Source organism: Thunnus thynnus, chromosome 2, assembly GCF_963924715.1.
Source record: "Thunnus thynnus chromosome 2, fThuThy2.1, whole genome shotgun sequence".
Taxonomy (NCBI): Eukaryota; Metazoa; Chordata; class Actinopteri; order Scombriformes; family Scombridae; genus Thunnus; species Thunnus thynnus.
In genome coordinates this window covers 21,601,378-21,622,357 of record NC_089518.1, presented here as the reverse complement: position 1 = coordinate 21,622,357, position 20,980 = coordinate 21,601,378, and the positions used below count along the sequence as shown (strand labels likewise).

Genomic DNA, 20,980 nt, shown 5'->3' with positions numbered 1-20,980 from the left:
TATTTTTGTCTTTTGTCTTATCTCCCGTTTTTCTACCACATCATCAAACTTGTGCCCATGTTATGCACGCCCTCTCCATCATTGACTTACAACCTCAGGCACAGCCAGTTCCAGATGAGCTGGTTGCAAAGCTGTTGGGTAACCAGGCAAACTTTAGCCCTGTGGTGACTGTGGAGCCTCGGCGGCGCAAGTTTCACCGACCCATCGGCCTGCGTATACCCCTGCCCCCGTCCTGGAGGGATAGCCCCCGAGACTCTGGGGAGGGCGACACCACCAGTCTGCGTCTGCTTTGCTCTGTCATAGGTACTGGATGCCACAAGTGGGAGTTATGTGGGTGGGTGATTAAGTGTGTGTGTGTTTTGTCAACGGGAGAAGTTTTCTTCCATGGTAAGAAAAAATTTATGGAGCAAAATTGTTGATTTCCAGTGGTGGAAGAGCCATAGTTGGATAAAACAAAGTTGCTGTGTTTATATTTGCCAATTTGCCATCTCTATTCTTTCTTTCTCTGATTCCCAGGAGGCACAGCCCCAGCCCAATGGGAGGACATTACTGGCACCACCAAGCTTGTCTATGCTAATGACTGTGCCAGTTTTACAACCAATGTGTCAGCAAGGTAAGTTCAGTTAGCAAGACATACTGTACATTATATCAACCATCATGCCAAAAATTGTGTGGTGTAAGTTTTTGCCATATAAAATAATTTTCTAGCAAGCCGCTTGACTGCCTTTATAAAAGAGACAAAGAATGGATAGATTTATGTGTAGAGTAATACCTGTGATTACATGTCATTGTTTCATCTCAGATTCTGGCTCGCAGACTGTCCTCGGACAGCCGAGGCTGTTTCCTTTGCCAACCTGCTCTACAGAGAGCTGTCAGCTGTACCCTACATGGCCAAGTTTGTGGTGTTTGCTAAGATGAATGAGTTGCGCGAGGGCCGCTTGCGCTGCTACTGCATGACTGATGACAAGATGGATAAAACCCTGGAACAGCATGAGAACTTCACAGAGGTGGCCCGCAGCAGAGACATAGAGGTCAGTTTAGTTTAGAAAAAAGGTCATAGCATCATAAAATTGTAGGTTTCTATTAAGTTTATCTATATAAAGTATTCAAATTGACTTTAAAAAAGGTCTCAGACCCATTATTTGAAGCTATTCAGCGAAGTTTCAGGAGCAGGACCACACCTCAATTACACCACTTCCGGCATTCCTGTAAATACCACCTAACCCTCTCCGCTTCTTCCGCTCTCGTATTCTGCGCCCCTCCCTCCCACCCTATTTCTCTCTTCCTGTTTCTTCATGATTCTTCCTCTCCTTCATAGGGTCCTGAGGGGGTCCGCTGTTGCCCAGGTGCTGCGGCGGGTTCCCCGTAACACAGTCAGCAACCAAAAGAACTATGCACATCAATTGTTTTTCTCAATAAATCATCCAAACGCATCTCGTTGATGGTGTGGTCCTTGCTAGTGAACTGCAGTTTGGGCAATTATAGTGATAATGAACACCTCATCCATTGTCTTGGGTTGGCTGGGGTTGTGCCGTGCTTTCCTGCACTATATTCTTTTCTCTTTAGCTAATTTTTGTATCGCCTCTTGCAGGTGATGGAGGGAATGCCGCTTCACCTGGAGTGTTCGGGGAATCTTGTGCCAGTGAGGAAGGCCACCCAGCAGCCTCGTTGCTTCAGCTTCCAGGCCTTCAGAGATAACCGACTTCCTGTCTCTGTTAAGGTATTATCATATGACTTCCACTTAACAATTTTGTCTTCAGGATTTTACTTTTTGTAGCTAACTATTGCTCCCCTAGCTCCATGTCTGCTCTGCATGTTTGTCTTCATTGCTTTCCTTGTGTGCGTCTAAGGTGAGAGACAGCAGTAAAGAGCCCACTGGATTTCTGTCGTTCCTGCGCAAGTCCACCAAGTATGAAGACAGTCAGCATGTGCTCTGTAACCTCAACATTACCATGCCTCCATGTATCAAGGTAAAGATCTTGAAGTGATCTTGCATTAACAAGAAACACATCTCTCTTCAGATAACAGACTTAAGCTCTGTTTGCTTGTGATTGGCAGATTATTGGAAGTGAAGACCGGAGGCGAACTCTGACCCCGCTGGCTTTAAGAGAAAGATACAGCGCTCTAAATGAACCAGCCATGGGTATGAATCTCCCACTATCCTATTTGTAAATGATTGTACCTGCTTATGTTCTTGCACTGAAACAAGGTACAGAATGATGCTTTTTCTCATTTTTAGTTTTTCCAAAAGATGCAACTACTCCTTTTCTGATCTTACCGCACAGTGTTGCCTTGCAAGGATAATCTCAGATTTACATTTCATAGACTCAGATGTTAAAGTGTCAGTTGTGGTTTGGTTTCTGCAGCATCGATGAGTGCCATGGAGAGGACAGAGCTGAAGATGGCTGTGATTGCAGAACAGCTGGGATTGAGCTGGGCTGGTAAGTGAATGAGAATATACTGAATCTGTGTTTGTGTTTGTGCAGTGTGCGCTTTATGTGCTGTAAACCATCCATGTTTATCTTATGTCTGACAAGCTTGTCTAGCTCTGTGCTGATTAAACAAAGTTATAACATGGCAACCAGCCAATGAAACTAATTATTTTCTCTTTCCCTGCCAAGAGTCATAGCTATTTAACAGACTGGATAGAGCTACTGTGATGCATCGTACCATTTCAAGAACAAGGACTGTTTACACTGTAACAGCATGACTCATAGGCAAAATGATATATATATATTTCCCTCACTTACATGATCTTTTCTGTCTTATTTTCTTCACAGAGCTGGCACGTGAGCTTCAGCTCAGTGTGGATGACATCAACAAGATTCGCGTGGAGAATCCAAACTCCCTGCTGGAGCAGAGCTCTGCACTGCTCAACCTGTGGGCTACCCGCGAGGGCAAAAGGGCCAAGAGTGAGTATACGAGATCTGAGATTGCCGGGAATTTCATCACCCAGTCACAGTCAGATTGTTGTTGTAATGGTATTGCTATTGGTCCTGGATACCCCTCCCCTCCTCTTTCTCCTTGTCTTTTTGTGTCTCTCCTTCATGCGTCTTCTCTGCAGTGGAGAGCTTGTACACGGCTCTGAAGAGTATTGACCGCATGGACATAGTTAACATGTTGGAGGGCCAACCACCTCAGCCTGCGAGACAAGGCTCCCGTGATCTAAGCAGACGCCGAAACAACGAGAGAGAGCACATCTCCCCTGGTATGACCAATGGTAAGCCCCCTCCCCAAATCCCACAGTGCAGCCCTTTTCCCCATATCCCTTTTGCCTTGACCCTGAGTCACCTTTTCAATAAACATACCTCCTCCCTCCCTCCTCTAAAGGCAAAGTGAAGTCTGTTTCCTCCTGAATTCTCTCCGTTGTCCCTGTGTCTTCCTTATTCCGTATCCCCCATGATGCTGTTGTGTGTGAAAGCTGCCACAAACATCAACCTTTTGCAGGATTTTACCCCAGCAACATGCAGAGGGACTCAGGACACTCCTACTGCACTACAGCCTCTGTAGTGCCTGTGGTTATGCATTACTCTATGTATTCATTCAATGTGATGGGAAGTTCTAGAGTGAAGCATACAGAAAAATGTGACTAGACGCTGAATCTTGTTTGCAAGCAACCCCCTACTGAAGAGCCTTTGAGCAAAGCACTCAAGAGCCACATAGGGATGAGTAAAGTTTCATTTAAAGTATAATTTATAGTTGTAAGTGTTATTATTGTTGTGAATTTTGTGTGCTCGTGAGAGTCAGATCAATCAGTATTATATGATATAATATAATATTCAATATAATACATAAGACTATTTTTAAGTCACAGATTCATAGATTTTAGTGCTATGATGTCTATAAAACAACAGTGTCATACATGATCAGAACATTGATCAAAAGTCTAGTTTAGCCTAAGAAGTGGCCTTCTTAACAATTGTCAGTCCTCAGTCTTTTACTCCTTATCCTCATGGTTCTCTTCACGCATGCATACCCTACATCTTATTGACTCCATTTTCACCTCTGGACTGGTGTGAGCTCCCTCCTCTTACTGGACTGACTTCTCTTCTCTGTATCCAGTGCAGATGACGAGTCAGTCCGACAGGTGACAGGTCCTATTCTGTGAAAACTGGAGCAATACCCAGAGATGTAACGATGCATAGAAATACGACCATGAGGGTCAAAGGGTGAAAAGGGAGACATTCAGATCACAGCTGCAGTGAATCTGATTACCGTGTATCCGTCCTGTCTGTCTATCTGTCTGGCTACCTGCCTCCCAAAGGTCTTTCCTGCTTTGACGTTCTGCCTAAAAATGCGGTTGTGCTTTGATTGGGACAATACCTGGATATTGTGTCTTCTGCTTAACTAACAAAGATGGGTTTTCATGAGGTTTCTGACTTATATACTGACCGGTTTATACACAGTACTTAAAAGTTATGCTGACACTATGGGGGACCAAACCTGACATATATATTTAGATAAAATGAGTCAATGAATAAAATGAAATGAAATTAATTGAGAAATAATTAAGTTTATATTAAAAAATACATGAATAAATAAGTAGAATGCATAAAGAAATTTTAAAAAATTGACTCTATGAAAAGAAAGAAAGAAACTGAAAATTAAGTTTCAGGCCACACCCCTTAGGAAAATCCCAAAGAATAAACAAAGAATGTGTTAAAGGGGACATATTATGCATATTTCCAGGTCTATATTTATATTCTGGGGCTCTACTGTAATATCTTTGTATCATTTACATTAAAAAAACCCTTCTTATTTATATTATACTGGCTTTTTTGTTATGGAGTCTACGTCAACAAACAATAGTGGTAGGATTTCACTTCTTTTTCTTGTTCTTTACTCAAAATAGAAACTTCTCAAATACATCTGTACATGGTTGAGCCAAATCCGAATAAAATCCAAAATATGTGAGTGGATAGTGTGAACAACCCATAGAACAACCTTAGCAACAACCTTAGCAACAAATGTTATGAAATGAACGGCTGTTTGTGGGTGTGTGCAATCTATCTGACATCATCATGAGGAGGAAGTAGAGGCAAATGAAGTCTTCAGAGCAGGCTGAAGCCCTGCCTTTTGACTGAAAGGGAGCATTTTTATATACCTTCACCTAAGTTTTGGACCTTTGACCATATTTAACATAGACATCCAACATCATAACAGTATAAAAATAACAAAATCACAAAAGGCATGATATGTCCCCTTTAACAGTGACAGAGAATTTTTTTTTTCAATTTCCTTATGCATTTGTTTGTTAATTTATTTATCTACTAATTTATATTTTCTCAGTTAGTTTGACAGGTCAATTTATTCATTGTTTCATTTACTTCAGCTTAATTCAAGTTTCTTCAGCTCCATTCAACAGATGCCTAATTCTTATCATTAACAAAACAGTGTGTTTTACTGAAGAAGCTTTACAGAAAAAAGCAGAAAGTTTATTCAATAGAGGAATCAGTTCTATTGCAGCTTTCTATCTGTTTCTATCTACCTGTCTTTTCCTCAGCTTTGTAAAAATAATGTCATAGTTTAGCAAATGAATAAAATAGCAAAAGTAAATTTCTCAGGTTTATTCAAGATCCTTTGTATCTTAGAAAATAAAATATTATACTAGATCTATATAGTGTAAGACTTACACCACGTCCTCCAAGCTTTTGTAAGGGGATATTTAAAGTAAATTCTCTCTGCCTGTGGTTGCATGAGGTGTAGTTTGATTCTCTGTAGGGCTAATGTTGGTGCACTGAGTGTCGATCTGGGAGCCCTGTTTATATTCCCTGTGAATCTGTCCCTCTCTCTGTGTTTCTCTGGACATGTCATCTGCAGCCTAGCCGCCCTCCTCTTCCTCCTTCTCACTCCTCTCCGAACTCTGACCTCATGCCGACCTCATATTGACCTCTGACCCATATCTTTATCTTTTTTTTTTTTTTTTTTGCAGCTAGTCGTGCATTTACTTTATTTTCGTACTTTTGAAAACCCCACTTTTTTAAGTGTCCGCTCTGTGACCAATTCCCCTCACACAGACTGTGTACTCAGCACCCACTGGGAGGGGGGAGGTGACCCTCGCTCTCTCTCACTGTTTCTGTCTGTGTTCATCACCCTTTTATATTCTTCTTTCTCTCTTGCTCTCTTGCTGCCCTTATTTTCTCTATTTCCCACTCTGTCCTTTCCTTCTTCTTCCCATCCCTTCTTTCCCTGCCCTGCCTGTCTGCATGTGCATGAGGCTGACTTTCATCGCCCATTTCCCCCTGTGTTTGCACGGAGACACTGGGATTAGGGGCAGGAGTAATGCTGGTTTGTCAGAGAGTAAGGCTTAGAAAGTGCATGCACTGCTGCTTGACCAACAGATGTGTCTTTGCACGGCATGCATACTGACCCTACAGTCTGTCTCTGTTCCTCCTCAGTGATCTGTCCTATGGGGGGGTGAAAAAGGCCACAAACCTTTTTTGTGAACTGTGACACGTGTCCGTTCATGTATGAATGTTGTGGTTGTTTTGTATGTCACTGATTCTATGTAAACTATGTTCATTTGATGGGTTTTTGTGTGTTAACAATATTTTAAATGTCTATGTGTGTGTTGTATGAGGGTAAATTCGATGTTGTACCTTTCTTATAAATGTGAACTCATCAGTCTGTCTGAGTGTATCAACGTGAGCGTCTTTATGTTGTATGTTTAAATTATAACTGTTTATAAGTGTTTCGTGTCTTCCATATACATGTATTCCCAGTGTGTCACTATTTCTGTGTACAGGGAAAATTAGCGTATTTCCTTTTACATGTGTTTTTATGCGAGCTTCACTGCTTTTTCTGTATTTATGTCTTTCAGTTGAAGGGTCAGGCAATCATACTCGCCCATTCACGTTTTTCCTCATCTTTCAACATTGAGGGGACTGACAAACTAATTTATTAGTCATAGCAGACAAAAATTCTCACGTTGTATTTTGCACAGTGTCACTAAAAACATAATGCAACAATCGTGGCTTCAGGTCTTGACATACAGTACATTTTATAAACACAAACTAACACCAAATCAATATTTCATATACACATACAGTCACCTGATCCTGGACCTCATTTCTTTGCAAGAGATGAATGTACTAAAATCATAAACCATGTTGCTTTTCTTTCCAAAGTAGACTATGTCTTCTTCCATCAGATAGTCTACAGAGGTTTAATCTTACTGCAATCATAATTCACATTTTCACCTGCAACTAATCCATAATATAGTTGAGGTGTTTATAAAAGGGTAAACAGAAAATCAGTTGATTTCAGTTGAATTTAGTATAAAGTACTACTATTAAAACTAAAAATGTTTTTGCTGCAGGTGATTTTACTGAGATTTAAACTCCCAATGTACTGACAAATATAAAAGGAGTTTGTTTAAAGGATGATCAGGAATTTGTGATAAGGGTGTCTAAAATTTAAAGGAACCTGATAACACAACAGATACCTCACTATTCTGTATTCTGATATTTTTATTCAGTCTTATAAAGCTTCTGAATTATATTTTGTCAATTCTAATGAAAAACAGGCATTAATTGTGTCAAGAGTCCATATATTCCCTTTTTTAAGCTTGTCTTTGGTTTTTAAAGCACTTTTAATACTAATAATGATGCCATAAGACAAAGCACTATACAAAAATGTTTTGTTATTTTTAAATTATTATTAGTTTCTATTGACAACTGACAGCAGTTCAGAGGCTGAGAGAGAAAACAGAAAGTACAAGAGGTACAAGAGGTCTTTCTGGTTGCATGGTGTCACAAATATCTACTGCACTCTCAGCAGTATTCAACCGCAATACTGCCAACTATGAATCAAGTTTCTAATCACCATACAGTATACACATAGACTATCTCTCTCTCTCTCTCTCTCTCTCTCTCTATCTATCTCTCTATCTATCAAAACTTCAGTCATTATAATCTTGAAATGGACTTTTCAACAGCCTCACACTAACAGAGAGGCTTTTTGTGCAATATGCAGTTATTATCTCAATAAAAAAATCCTTCCTGCTGTTGTGGCCTTGTGCTGTTGTGCTTTATCATGCCTAGTCTGACTTTAGAGACTGTTGTAGGAGTGACCTGAGTCCACAGCACATTAACAGTGTGCAGTTTCACTTAATATGATTATACTTGAAATACTCATTCAAATTTATGTTTGAGGCAGCAACCATGTGGCTTTCACAACAAAGGGAAAATCCAATCTATTTTTCATTTATATGTGCGCAAATATCAGCATTACTGAGTTTTAATGTTTATAGATGTCATGTTGATTGTGTTATAGAAAAAATATTATGTGAGTCAATGAGAGAGCAAGCAGCTGAATGGAGTGAGCTGTGTGTTTGTGTGTGAGGAGGGAATGAGATTGCCTGCATGCATGCTATCCAGCCTGACAACAATATTAACCTGCCTGTTTTTGAGTGGGGTTGAATGCATGCCTATGTGAGTGTGAGTGTATGTGTGTTAGTATGAGACAGAATGTGAGAGAGCGTGCTTATGGCATGTGTATGTGTGACTAAGTGTGTGTCCCCGCTGGACAGGTGTGTGTCCCAGCCCCAGGTTAGGGGCAGAGGCAGTAATTCCTGTCCATCTCCCTGCAGGTGGCAGCCAGCAGAGCAGCATCAGTCACTGCTGGGCCCGAACCTCAGTCTCAGTCTGGCTGTGTCTGTTGCTGCTGCCGCTGCTGCTCTCACCGTCAGCGCTGGCTGATCGAGCTTGACAACCCCTCTTCTAAAAGCTGCCCTTGCTCTCTTGTCCTAAGCTCTTTGCACCTGTGTTCCAGCTCCTATTGTCTTGGCCCTCCCCTTTCTCCCTCCCCACTCCTTTCCCATTTGTCCCTTCAGCCTCCTCTACTCCTCCCCTAGATGCCCAGCTCCTGGGCAGGGGCACTTACCCCCTCCCGGGGACCCGGTGCTGTAGGGGTGAGGTGGGGAGCGAGGCGGGGGGCCGGGTGTCAGTGTGCCTCTCTCTGTCTCGCTCCAGGTTATGGTCTCGCGCAGGACGAGCTTCTCTCACCGGCCTCCATGCAGTACAGCCTGCCCTCCCCACTGGGCGCTGAGCCATACTGGCAGGAAGTCTCCAGTCTGGACTGTGCACCCATTGCCACTACAGAAGAGGACACCCTCATGGAGATGTCTGATGTGCAGGTGTGGCCCTCAGGCAACAGCCCCTCCCTGGTGCCTGTGGAGGACTCCTCGCTGGAGTGCAGCAATGCTGATGATTCAGAAGGTCTGCTGGGACTGCCATACGGAAGTCTGGGTCGGCCGGCCAGTCAGGCCAGCGCAGCCAGTGGAGGGGGTGGGGTGCTGAGTGGCTCCATTGAGCTGCCCGAAGACGATTCAGAGATGGGTGTTGACTCGCTCAGCACTGCCACGCCGGCCTCGCTTGGGGGCACCATCGCTGGGATCAATCTTAACGGGCTGAACAATGGTCAGGGGTCAGAGGCAAGTTCGGAGGTATCAGCTGTCACTAGTACGACTGGTGGAGATGCTGGAGGAGGAGGAGGTGGAGGAGGGACGGGCTCAGAGGAAGGGCTTTCTCTTGTTGCAGGACAGCAAAGGGTGTATGCACGGCTGAGTGAGTCACCTGGTCTGAGCTGTGTTGCTGATCGGAATGGAGACAGGTGAGTTTGACCTCTGGCTGCCTGTCAGGTGATAGTGCAAAGTCACAATCACAGCAGCAAAACAATAAACCTGTGCTAACATCCCATTAAACTTTATTGCATGTCAGTGAATTTCAGTTGTAAACTGGATGGTTTTTTTAATTTCTTGAGTAGGTAGTGACCGCTAAGGGGTTATGATAAGTTTTTTTTCCATGGAACGAACATGTACATACAGTAAATGCTGTAACTTCACATGGTCCATTGTTATGGATGGTTCACACAAATTTTGCTGAGATGCACATCACCCTCAGGGATCCATTCTTTCCTTCCAGGTCAGGTAACGGTGGAAACGGAGGTGGGGGTGGCTCTTTCCTTTCCTACCTGCAGGAACAGACAGGCCCAGGGTGGATCCCTGTCACTGACCCTACTCAGGCCTGGGTGGGCAATCCACCTAAACCCAGGCAGGCCATCGACAACATGATGTCATCGGTACGTAATGCCATGGAAGGAGACCAATCCCATGTGTCCCAGGAGGCCTTGCTTCAGCCTGTGAGGGACATGGGGCACTCTGAGATCTTACGGGGGCACTTCAGAGGTACCCAGCCATTTGAGAAGGGTTTGGGCTTCCCACACAGGGTACCAGAGCTGAGGGCCTGGGACGACGTGCGCCTAAAGGGCCAGGTGAGGAATTTACCTCTCCCATGCACAATGAGAGACATTTTTGTCCTCTACATCAGTCATACAGAAACTACACATTTTAGGGCAGGTAAATGCTGTGTAGACTTCAACTGTAATCATGCAAAGCCAGAAAATGCAGACTGAGCATGAAATAAAACGGCATTTAAAAAAAAAAATTATTTCTACACATGGACTTAAACTATCATATCTCATAGGCTCAACCTGCCTGATAGATGCTGTCAAGTACAGTAAAAAAGTTAAACAGATTTCTTTATGTTTTTTTGGCAGATGCTCTATAGCAGATTGGCCACAATGTTGATCAGACAATCAGGAAGTCTGGTGCATTTTCAGTAGTAGTCCTGCCTCTTCCAGAAGCCATATGTTTAAGTCAGAGTTAAAATTTAAATTACCATTATTCACGATAGATCCTAGAAACATACAGAAAACAAACACCTATGCGCGCGCACACACACACACACACACACACACACACACACACAGAGGCTAGGGCCCAAGATGGGCACAAACAGCATGTCCGGCCAAATATAGCAAGCATTCTCACTGTTGCACTCATGTTACATGATCCCTATCATTCCAACGTGTTAGCTTTCTGGCACAACACTGACACAACACTGACACAACACACTGTAAAGGACAATCTCAGCTTTGAAACTGTCTGAGAGCAGAAATAGACTTTTGCTTTTAGGGCCTTTGTGGGCTTGCTGCTATATATGTACTCTTACTGGTGATAAAAGAGCCAGTTAGCTTGGTCTCACTTCAACTTAATCTGGACACACTGTGTTGCAGTGATGTATAATTGTGTCTGTATAGTGAAGTGATTGTTTTTGAGGAAATGTGCCTACAAGGCTGTGTGGATGAGAAACAGAACCTAAAGGGAGTCAGGCTTCAGGCGTATTAGTGCTCTTACCCCAGCATACAGAGCCTCGCTGGAGTAGCCAGAGGTATTTAAAGCCCACAGATCACATGGTCAGAAGGACAGAGAGGTGGGAATACAAGACTCCCAAGGTTGCTTTTGCCTGGATTTAATTTCATTGCCTGGGTACTCCTGACTTGACAGTGGGAAGGAGAAGGAAGAGAGAGCTGAGGAAAGGGCCCACTGCCCCAGCTAACAGAAGAGGGATATGAACTGAAAGACACAAAACCAAAGTGCGATTGAACCAGTGACAAAAGGCTGGGTGCTGCAGCTGTTACCTTCTCTCCACAGAAGGCACTGAAGGCTGGGGGAGTGCGTTGTTGTGTGCACATAAACAGGCTGCGTTGATTTGCTGGGGATAAAAGTGGGGCAATGTGGGCCCTGGTAACAGAGCTCCTCTTCAGCTTCGTGCTGCTCGCTTTCCTGGTCATCAGCTGTCAGAATGTCCTCCATATAGCCAGCGGCTCTGTGCGGTCTGTACTCACCTACATACATGCTCAGCTGGACCGCGAGCTTGGTGAGGTCGAGGGAGTGGCTGATGAAGAGGAGAATGTCACCACAAGAGTGGTCCGCCGAAGAGTCATCCTCAAGGTACTACTACCAAAGAGAGAGAGATAGAGAGAGAGCGAGAGAGAGAGAGTGAAGAGAGGGACAGAGGAGAGTCAAACAGATATTTGGAGAAAGGATTTACAGGAAGGAAAACAATCAGGAAAAGGAAGAAAATATTGTTTGTTAAAAGGCTAAGGGATGCAATTTGGCGCATTTAATAAAAGGCAGGAATGATACAGGATAGGTTTTGTTGTAATAAAGATAAATGATTTGCAGGGTTTTCTGTAGCTGAGTGGGCATGACTTAAAGGACCAGCGTGCAAGATTTAGGGGGATCCATTGGCAGAAATATTGGCATTGTTGTGTTTTTGTTACCTTAGAATGAGCCCTTTATATCTACATGGGGAGCGGGTCCTCTTCCACAGAGCCCACCATGTTGCACCGCCATGTTTCTACAATAGCCTAGAGCGTACAAACCAAACACTGGCTCTAGAGAGGGCCTTTTGCATTTTTTGCATTTTTTGCAAGTTTTGCGACATTGTAGATTCTCCTACACGCTTGGAAGGGGAGGGGGAGGGGAGGGGTATTCAGTTGGTTGCAATCTGCAACCTCACCACTAGATGCCACTAAATCTCATACATGGGTCCTGTGTGTGGCAGTGAGGACACTGTGTACACTGTTAGGAAATGTTGTATGAGTTGGACAATGAGAACAAAGTATGAATCAGATCAATACAACAATAATAATTCATCCTCCAGTTATTGCTGTATGTGAGAATGTGGCTCATCTTGTGCTGTGATGGATGTAAATAGATTGTCTTGGACTTAACACATTTGGACTCCAGTTCTATAAAAAAGCCTGATGGACTCTGGCATTTTCTTCCTACTGTACCTTGGACTCTCTCAGTGCCAACAAACACTATGTGACTTGTGACTGTGTTGATTTTTGGAGGTTTTTGGAGCGTTATCCGGGTCTACACAGGCTCGACCTTCTCTTGTTCTCAGCTCACTTGACTGGCTGCAGGAATTTTTCTGATCTTATAAATAGCGGCGCTGATATGCTTCACATTCTTGGGGTTGTAACAGTATTGTCATGAACCTCATGAATTGTAATTATGAGTTTAACTAACAAACATTAGTGAACTCCATGCATCCCAACTGCTAGATTTACATACTTCCACAAGCAACCCTCTAACCCCTCACCCATCTGTTGTTCATCTGCCTCTCTGCATTTGTAATTAGCAGAGTTTATGGCATGCAAATAATGACACAGTGGCAGCTGTGACAGTTATTTTAACATGCTTTAGGTCCATAATTTGCTGAGTACGAATTTACTTTTCACCATCCTGAGTTTACTTACTTACTTGTATACACAGGCTCCAGAGTTAAAGTCCAGTACTTTAAAGAAAATATACTGGCTTTACTTAAATAGTTCTTTGATTCAAATGTAAAGGCAATGCAGTTTCTGGTTTAATAAAAGAAACGTTATTTAGGAATACTTCTCTATCCACAGGGTGATGAGGTTGAAGATCTTCCTGGGGAGCAAGTAAGCGAGGAACAGTTCACGGACGAGCATGGGAATATTGTCACAAAAAAGGTCAGTCATTTTAACATGTTTTTATAGTGTTTTCTTAGGGTTGCAATTGTCTATTTTTGTTATTGTCAACAAATCTCATGTGCTAAATGAGCCAAATCAACAACTCTTATATCCATCACCATTTCATTATATTTCACCAACTCTGACTTTTCATTTTTCAACTTGATATCCATTCTCTGCTTTCACCCACCACTCTCTCCCACCCTCCTGTGTGTATGTACATGTGTGTATGTGTTAGGTCGTACGTAAGGTTGTGCGCAGAGGCAAGGGTTCAGGTGAGGAGGGGGTTCAGGAGGTGAGCGTGGAGGGTTCACTGCAGGATGCCAACGAGCTGGAGATGGATGCTGAGCAGTTCATGAACTACGCCATCTTGGGCCGGGACAGCAGCAAGGTGGGCTTCTGATCTGCAGGCAGCTCTCTGTTTGCAACACCTGAGGCTCCCATTAGCTAGGACATGCAGGGAGCACTTAGAGCCCAAATGGACTGAATCAAATCAGATGATACAGCTGAACACCATCTGATGTCGGCCTGTTTGATTTAAATCCATCATGTACCTTGGTGCTAGTGAACAGGGGACTCTGTGCTGCAGTGAGCTGGAAAGTCTCACATCTTTGTGGTTTCACAGGCATCCCCCAAAGGTGCTTAAGTAGCTTAACCTGCATGAGCTTCAGTATGGTGTAGTGACAGGCTGAGAGCACAGTTTGTGTGAGTTCTCATGATCTTAAAGGCTATAGCCCTGTTTCATGATGTGTCAGTCCTAAACCAGTAGAGAAGACTGAGTGTAAAGTGTGTTTGGTTAATTGTTTGATTGGTGACCTGTTACATTAATCTCCATTCAGATATTCCTGTTCATCTTTTGTATGCAAGAGAAACAAATGAGGCCAATTGCGCTGGCGCTGTTATTGCTTTGGGTGAAATACTCACTGACAATTCAAGGGTTTCATCATTTTAGTCATCACTAAGCTGCACCTTCAATTCATTATGTTTGTTTCTTACACATTGATGATTGAATGAATCCGTTTTGGCCCCATCACTTAACTCAATGATTCCTCTGTCTATTTTACCTTCATTAAAGTCTGTGGTCATTCAACTCTGACTGTGTGCTGTATCACTCAAACCTGCAAGACTCTCTGATTCAGAGTTCAGAGCTGGGTCAAATATTATTTGTCATACAAGTTTTTTTCATATCTGCATAAAGTAGCAGATGGTTGGGGTTTTATCACATCAAGACGATTCATACTTCAAGGGTGTCCATCAAAGAATGTGCTGTTATGATTGTGTAAATTTTCTTGCACTTAGTGTTTTGTCTTATGTGGCCAAATCCCACCCATCTAGCTCAAGAGATCAAATTAAAATTGTATTTGCAAATATAATTTGATGCACGTCTCTGAATTCCAAATACTGTAGATGTTTCTGTTTCTTATCTTCAACTGTCTTTCCACTGCCACCCATCACTTCTGTCCTTCCTTGACATAATTTCTTTCTTTTTCCATCCTTTCCTCTCTCTTCACTTATTTGTCTCTCACATTTCTGTTATTTCTCCTCTGCTATCTTTCCTGTTGTTTATCCTCTCTTCCCTCATGGCACCATTTCCTCCCTCTGTTGTTCCACCTGTTTTTCGTCCTCATCTCTCTGCCTTTATCACTTCTTTTCCTTCATTTTCCTCTTTCCTCAACTTTGTCCCTTACTAACATTCCCTCAACCTCTTGTCCTGCCCTTGTCATCCCACCTCTCCTCAATCCTTCCCCCTTGTTGTCCCTGCACCTCTCCTGCTGCCAACCCCTTCCCCCCTGATGAAGCCCGATACTGTGGATGTGAAGAAAGGTGCTCAGATAGTGAAATGTGCCAGTCTGCGGAGAGTTAAGCAGTGAGGCAGACTGAGTGCTGCGTCCCCGCAGGTACGGGACTGACCCACAGTGCCTCGACTGACCTGTGGGCAAAACCATTTAATCCAGTCTCTCTGGATTAAATGTACATTAAATTCAGTACTAATGATATGTAATGTGATGCTGGCACAGCAAAATGACACATGAATCTTCAGTTTGACTAATGATTTAAATGTAAAATGACACTCAAAAGAAATTTAAAAACTATAATAAATGAAACTCTGGAAAAAGAGTAATATAGATATGAATTTGATACACAGACTTTCAGTCAGTATCAATGCAGGTTGTATGGAGTAAGCAGAAGTGTCAATACAAACCTGAGGTGATCTTTTATGCATCGGTAATTTTGTTTTTAAACTCATTAATTTTAAAGAGTAAATATATATTTTCTCCCAGTTTTTACAAACACATCTTTTACAACATGAATAATCAAAAAAATCAGGCTGCTTGCCATCTGGCAAATGCTTTGTTATGTTTATCTCAGATGTATGTAATTATATTTGTGCATAATGCAGACATGCAAATATATGTATTGAGCACAGAGTGGATTTTTGTTTGCTCAAATTAAATTAGACTTTTTGTGATAATTTTTCTACAACATATAATTACAATGTTGGGAAGCAATATTTTTCAAAAATGAGACAAATATAATTCCATACAGACCAGACAACACAAGTTTGATGCAAATAAATCATCAATGTTTTGCAATCAATTATATTAGGCTAATTGATTTCCTTGTGCATGTTGTGACCAGCTGAAAAAAGGGGTTGGTACAATGTGCTCACAGCAGAAAACATCAACAAAAAAGGATGCTGTAAAGAGACTGCTCTCAAGGTCAATGCTAGGCCAGTTGTGTGTCAATTGCTATCTGGAGCCACCATGGTGTGTGTGCGTGTGTGTGTATGGGTGTGTGTGTGTGACTTGCCCTTTCTAACATAAAGGTCATGACATTCCTGAGATTACGGATATTTCAAGCAACTCACAATTGAATGTTAAACTACTTTTGCCAACCATTATTGCTTGCTTTTGCAGAACTAATGTGTTGTTTTATAGACTGTTCAATGAGAGGAAACTGGGTGATGTTTGAGCATCAACTAACGCGAAATTGAAAGACTGACATTTTAGCCAAACCCAGTAGCAGTATTACACTGATGTACTGCAGTTTGCATGCCACATGCTCAGTAGATTCTTTGAGTTTTTGCTCTGGTCAGTTGTAGCAAGAAGACAAACTGTGTGGCTTGTCCTGAATCAGCATGTTTTCCTCTCTCCACAGAGTTCTCCGCAGGATTCAACCCCTTCACCAAAACCATCCTACATGGACACATGACCAGCAGCAGCTGACAGACGGAAGAATACACATTAAAAGGCAGATGGACAGAAATGAACGGCAACAGACACCGACTTAAACGACAACCACTGCGGCTATGCCGACTATCAGCACGCACCGGAAGGATATGGATTTACTTGTAGTTTTTATTACCTTTTTTTTTTTTAAAAGAACCCGTGGGGAAAAAAAACATCTACTAGTAGGCTAGAAGCATGATTTCGTATAAAACAAAAAAAAAACAAACACAAACAAACAAAAAAAAACTAGCAACCAAAACGTGCTTCCTGTTATCTGTATCAGCATGAGTGACTGCTGCCGCATGGCCTGTCTTTAACTACAAACACTGAGGGAATACATGGGGTGGGTAAAAGGGTGGGGAGGGATGGGGAGGAGACACTGCTGTATGGGACAGGCATGCAATGTAGGGTATGGTCAATCACTGGCCTGTTTTCTAAACCCACAGGGAAACGTTTATCACACTTAAGAAAAAAGGGAGACTAAAATAACAAGAATTACATAATCTCTAGGCAACAGGTTACTCCCCCTCCTCCCTGCCACACTCTTCCAGCTAAGAGCATCACAAACTAGTTTTAAACCTGTCCCAGTGCTCTCAAAGTCCAGTAAAGCTACAATTATCACCCAAGGATATCGGTGTTGTACATAATATCGTATGCACTAAAATGCTCTACGTGACTGTGTGTTACGTGTGTTGTTTATGTTATAAGATCCCTATGCGATGCCACTGATGCTGCTGTTTCAGGTACATAAGGAACTCCTCCCTGTTTTTCTTGTTTGGTTCATTCTGTCTGAACCTATATATTATTCTATATATCTTGAGATCTCTGTGGGTACAAGAACATGCAAATGTTGTGTCGCTCTGCCTGTTTTAAACGTCAGACTTTGGTGTGTCAGGTTGTTTGTTTCTTTGTGCTTTTCATGTGCTTTTTACCCTTTGCTTTTGACATGTTGACGTGTAGAGGGAAGACATTATTTACTGTACTAGGGGTTTTTGAGCTTTGGGAGGCAGGTTTCTGCAGTGAACCTGCCTCCCTGACCTTCTCTGAGAGTGATTTGCCTTGTGGAGAGGGTGGAAATAAGATATACCATGAATGACAGATTACCGCGAGAGATTAACCTTCTACCATCCCACATCTCCGCCTTTTCTCGTCATCAGTGTGCTGTATCCTTGTGAGGTTTGTGTGTTGATCAGATGTCTGCCTGAGCCAAAATCCCAGTACCTCTCTTCACCTTCAATCTTACCCTTATGGCCCTACCTCCACCTCTCACCCTCTCACCCCCTCATCCCTCCAGTCAGCCTCTCAGAGTAGATGTAGCAGTCCTGTCCACCTCCAGCAGGGGGCAGGATCTCACCTCCAGCTGTTTGACCTCATCATGCAGTAGGCCTATCTGATACCTGATAACACCACCACCCATGAGGTGAATTTATAGATCATCTCACCACCACCGGGAGATGTCACTTGATGAGGGTAACGTAGCTGAAACGCTGGTAATTATGTAGCACTGGTTCGACTGGGTAAAAGATGAAGAGTCAGCTGGAGAAAAAAAAAGTGTTGCGTCGAGGGTCAAGGACGTGTTGAGCTTTGATGTTTGTCTCCTTGGCAATTCTTTGAAGTGTAGCAAAGACAGTCAGTCAGTCAGTCACCAATCACTGTGATGAGAAACTGTAATACTGACCCGCAACTGTGAGTGTGACCCTTCCCGAAGTGTGTCTCTCGTTTTTACTTTTTTCATGATTTTACTGTCTTAACTGTACTTGAGAAGAAGCAATAACTGCTTACAAAAGGAAAGGATTGTTTGAGTGTGTGTGTGTGTGTGTGTGTGTGTGTGTGTGTGTGGGTGTGTGTGTGACAGCAAGAGCTAGAGAAAGACTTTTAGGATCATAGTTCATGTTCTTCCTAAACTCGGGCTTTCAGTCTGTTTATCACAGCTTTAGGCTACTTCTCACTCCACTCAGAAATGATGTCAGTACATTAGTATCCAACATTTTATCACTTTGCCGCTTTAGAAAAGAAAGCTATTATGTTTTAATGTCGTTTTACAGATTTACAGTTTTTACAGTAAGACTGGGCAAACATTGGTATGACTACATACCAGCCATCCCATGATCTGCAAAGTGCCCAGTGTCTGTTTTTGTTACTCATCAGGGAATGGAGGTGTGTTAAGTCATAGTTTTTAAACCTTAATGACATTCATATGCACCTTGAAAGAAATCCTACTGTATGCACGCATGTGTGTGTGTGTGTGTGTGTGTTTGTGTGTGTGTGTGTTGGTGTGGGTGTGATTTTAATATCACATATTAAGTCCTGGATAATGGGACATTGAAGTTGTGATAATATCACAGGAAGTAATATTGCAAATGGACAAAGAGCAGAGGCTCTCAGATTATACGTGTAACTCTAATTCACATATTTTTAAAAGTTGATTTACCTCAATAAGCGTGCCATCTCACATTATATCAATTATCTACATGCATTTATTTCAAACCTTATGTTAGACATTGAAGGCTTTATTATAGTAACATTTGTAAGTCACGAAAACGTTGCAATAAGCACCCATACATTAAGTTTTTGTTTAGTACGGCTTTCCAGCCAGAGATGATGAATGTAAAGTCTTGGTATACTGTAATTCTTGTTATAAAGTAGTCATATGTGTTGGCTCTGTAACTATAGTAGATGATAGGGTATACACTCTGTTGTTTCAGCTCAATATCTGCTGATGATCATTAAACATATGACTTCATTCTCATTTCATTACAAACATACATGCAAATCATGTAAGAGGAGAGATTTAAAGAGCGAAGCCTCAGATGGGTTTTTCACATTTTAACGATTATCCCTTCATCAAATATTATTTCTATTTTGTTGTTTTTTTTCAACAACCACAATAAGTCAGATGTCAATAATGAGCACACAGAGTACACAGCAGTGTAACGGTGTCTCACCCCTTATGTCATAGCATACGGTTTGCTCTCTAAGGGCTCATAATTATGGTATGCTTGGATTTGTTTCTGAAGCAGGGGACATTTATAAATCCACTGCTGATGTCAGGGATGGAGCGAGGGGGAGGGGGAGGGAGGGGTCTGATGAAAAGACAATAAGTGGGGGGGAGAAGCAAAGTTAGATGAAAATTGTGGGGGAGGCTTGGTGGCTCGGATGGCTAGTCTTTCAAGATGACAAGCATTTTTCCTCAACACAGCCCACCCCCTGATCTACTTCTGCCCCCTTACCAAATATAAGACTGAGCCGATTCTAAGGCTTCCACGTGGTGACAGTTTGAATGTGGATTGAACGGAGGAGTCGCAGAGGGAGGAGTGGTCACGGCAGAAAAATGAATAATGGAAAGCCCTGCACTGAGGGACTACTGAGATGATGCCATGCACCAAGTTCATGCAAAAATATTAACTGTTGCAAAAACTAGAGAACACATGTATATTCCTTTTAGAATGGATTGAAGACATTATTAACGCAATAGCATATTACTCAATACTAAGGAATGCAACTGCACACATGCACAGAAAATGTTTTTAACATAAAAGGCTATATATATATGAAATATATGAAAATATATATATATATATTTACTTAGAATGCTATGCACCCTTACTTGTCAACTGGGATTCTAGTTATGTTATGGATGTACTTTTAGCATCATACAGCTGTAGCTACCAAGAGACTGTTGAGTTCTGGGTAATGCCTGCAACCTGGGGATAAATAGGGGTCTTGTGGGTATTTTAACTTGTTTTGTTTGCTTTTTTTATTGTTATGGAGAGTCAAACATGAATTTAAAATATACATGTAAAAGCCTTTTAATCCAATCAAATCCGAGGACATCTATTGACAATTTACTCTGTACACCAGCTCAACATTTACAAAATTAATAAAGAAATGAAATGTCTTTGTGTATGGCGTGTATGCTTTTGTGTGAGATACCCACATCCACCCACACCGAGCCACTGCTCATGCCATATCTTTGAACACAATGCTTTAAAAACATGCAGACATGCTGGATTTACCTGGGCCTTCTCATCTACATTACCACTGAGCAATTTAAAGGCAAAAAAGTAGCAAAAGTTTCAAGCTGAGCTACTCTTCCAAAACATACATATAAATAGACAAATATATAAATGCTCTGATGCACAAGTGGCTAGACCCTGTTTGGCTACAAAAATGGTTATACGTGTCCATTTTAACTATTCATGAATCAATTGAAATTATCAAAATGCATTTCTATAAAACAAACAGCCATTGCATGTGTTTGCAAGAGGTTTAGGCTATACTTAAACTGGTGGTTTAAAGTTTAATTGATCCTTCTATGTTTATGTAACTGTGTGCAGAATGTGCACAAGCTGTACCTGCCAGTAGGGGGCGGAAAAACTTCACTTTGCCCAACTCTGGAGTAT

General features: G+C 42.1%; 2 protein-coding genes across 3 annotated transcripts; both read left to right on the top strand.

Annotated features, from left to right (window-relative positions):
- The first annotated feature begins 62 nt into the window (after positions 1-62).
- Positions 63-11,553, top strand: LOC137171582 (ankyrin-1-like). The gene is made up of 11 exons (XM_067575595.1): positions 63-303; positions 517-613; positions 803-1,031; positions 1,592-1,720; positions 1,851-1,970; positions 2,059-2,143; positions 2,367-2,441; positions 2,781-2,912; positions 3,065-3,220; positions 8,973-9,612; positions 9,924-11,553. The coding sequence occupies exons 1-11, from the start codon at positions 63-65 to the stop codon at positions 10,411-10,413; spliced, it is 2,394 nt and encodes a 797-aa protein (XP_067431696.1). The 3' UTR covers positions 10,414-11,553.
- Positions 11,333-20,475, top strand: LOC137197245 (ankyrin-1-like). Of its 2 annotated transcripts, XM_067610531.1 has the most exons (5): positions 11,335-11,794; positions 13,264-13,347; positions 13,586-13,738; positions 15,147-15,245; positions 16,507-20,475. In XM_067610531.1, the coding sequence occupies exons 1-4, from the start codon at positions 11,576-11,578 to the stop codon at positions 15,216-15,218; spliced, it is 528 nt and encodes a 175-aa protein (XP_067466632.1). In that variant the 5' UTR covers positions 11,335-11,575; the 3' UTR covers positions 15,219-15,245; positions 16,507-20,475. The 2 variants fall into 2 exon arrangements, with proteins under 2 accessions (XP_067466641.1, XP_067466632.1); XM_067610540.1 differs by lacking the exon at positions 15,147-15,245 and having other exon boundaries at positions 11,333-11,794.
- The last annotated feature ends 505 nt before the right edge of the window (positions 20,476-20,980 follow it).